The sequence below is a fragment of the Bison bison genome, unplaced genomic scaffold (genome assembly GCF_000754665.1).
Source record: "Bison bison bison isolate TAMUID 2011002044 unplaced genomic scaffold, Bison_UMD1.0 scf7180017862134, whole genome shotgun sequence".
Lineage (NCBI taxonomy): Eukaryota > Metazoa > Chordata > Mammalia > Artiodactyla > Bovidae > Bison > Bison bison.
In genome coordinates, this window is record NW_011492706.1 from 4,255 (window position 1) to 6,480 (window position 2,226).

The 2,226-nt window shown below is 38.5% G+C and overlaps 1 protein-coding gene across 1 annotated transcript; it reads right to left on the reverse strand.

Annotated features, from left to right (window-relative positions):
- Window positions 1–2: 2 nt before the first annotated feature.
- Window positions 3–713, reverse strand: LOC104983250 (olfactory receptor 6C68-like; the record flags this gene model as incomplete). The annotated part of the gene is made up of 1 exon (XM_010832689.1): window positions 3–713. A coding segment is annotated over exon 1 (711 nt), but the record flags the coding sequence as incomplete, so codon positions are not given.
- Between the last annotated feature and the right edge of the window lie 1,513 nt (window positions 714–2,226).

Here is a 2,226-nt window from a genome sequence, read left to right on the forward strand (position 1 = left end):
ACAGAAAAAATGAGGAGTGAAACCACTTTTTTAATGGTCACTTCTCCCTTTGCTGTAGGATTCAGGTAGATGAAAATGCATGTGCCATAGGTGATGGAAACCACTCTCATGTGAGAAGAACAGGTCAAAAAGGGCTTTTTCCTTTGCTGAGCAGAACGGAATCTCAAAATTGTCTTGATGATGCAGGCATATGACAGAACTACACAAATAAGAGTCATATTTAGGGTCAGCACAGCACAGATTATAACCATCTGTTCCTTCAACCATGTATCTGAGCATGAAATTTTCAATAAAGGAAATGCATCACAGCCAAAATGGTCAATCTTGTTAGAGTCACAAAATTTTAGATTTAAACCAAGGCTAAGTGGTGGGATTAATACACACAAACCAGCCATCCAACAAAAGATGATGAGAATCCTGCAGACTCTGTTGCTCATGATGGTCACAGAGTGCAAGCTTTTGCAGACGGGCACGTAACAGTCATAGGACATGGTGGCCAGCAGAAAAAATTCTGCTACTCCACAGAGGTCAGTAAAAGATACTTGAATGACAGAAGCATTATAGGCAATGACCCTGTCACCTGTAGCTATGCTATACAGGTATCTGGGGATACAAGAAGATGTGAAGGAGATCTCCAAGGACACATTTGTAAAGAAAAAGTACACTGGTGTTTTCAGGTGGGAATCCACAAATGTGAGTGTGATGATGGTCATGTTTCCAGTTAAACTCAGTGTGTAGGTGAGGAATAAAAAGATAATTTGAACCTGCAGCTCTGGGTCATCTGTCAGTCCAAGCAGAATGAGAGTTGTTCTCTGTTTCTCATCACAGACTTCTGACTTCTCTCCAATCTGTATGTGATATTTAGAGAAATCTTTTTGTTATATACTATTTAACTGATTTATAACTTTTTATTTAATCTTTTATTTTATTATATACAATGTGTTATATGTGTTAATAATGTCTGTGTAATGCTGAAGAAGCTGAAGTAGAATGGTTCTATGAAGACCTACAAGATGTTTTAGAACTAACACACAAAAAAGATGTCCTTACCATTATAGGGATCTGGAATGCAAAAGTATGAAGTCAAGAAACACCTGGAGTAACAGGCAAATTTGGCCTTAGAATACGGAATGAAGCAGGGCAAAGATGAATAGAGTTTTGCAAAGAAAATGCACTGGTCATAACAAACACCCTCTTCCAATAACACAAGAGAAGATTCTATATATGGACATCACCAGATGGTCAACACCAAAATCAGATTGATTATATTCTTTGCAGCCAAAGATGAAGAAGCTCTATACAGTCAGCAAAAACAAGACCAGGAGCTGACTATGGCTCAGACCATGAACTCCTTATTTCCAAATTATTCAGACTTAAATTGAAGAAAGTAGGGAAAACCACTAGACAATTCAGGTATGATCTAAATCAAATCCCTTATGATTATACAGTGGAAGTGAGAAATAGATTTAAGGGCCTAGATCTGATAGATAGAGTGCCTGATGAACTATGGAATGAGTTTCATGACATTGTACAGGAGACAGGGATGAAGACTATTCGCATAGAAAAGAAATGCAAAAAAAAAACAAAATGGCTGCCTGGGGAGGCCTTACAAATAGCTGTGAAAAAAAGAGAAGCAAACAGCAAAGGAGAAAAGGAAAGATATAAACATCTGAATGCAGAGTTCCAAAGAATAGCAAGAAGAGATAAGAAAGCCTTCTTCAGCAATCAATGCAAAGAAATAGAAGAAAACAACAGAATGGGAAAGACTAGGGATCTCTTCAAGAAAATCACAGATACCAAAGGAACATTTCATGCAAAGATGAGCTCAATAAAGGACAGAAATGGTATGGACCTAACAGAAGCAGAAGATATTAAGAAGAGATGGCAAGAATACACAGAAGAACTAGTACAAAAAAGATCTTCACAACCCAGATAATCACAATGGTGTAATCACTTACCTAGAGCCAGACATCCTGGAATGTGAAGTCAAGTGGGCCTTAGAAGCATCACTACGAACAAAGCTAGTGGAGGTGATGGCATTCCAGTTGAGCTATTCCAAATCCTGAAAGATGATGCTGTGAAAGTGCTGCACTCAACATGCCAGCACATTTAGAAAACACAGCAGTGGCCACAGGACAGGAAAAGGTCAGTTTTCATTCCAATTCCAAAGAAAGGCAATGCCAAAGAATGCTCAAACTACCACACAATTGCACTCATCTCACACGC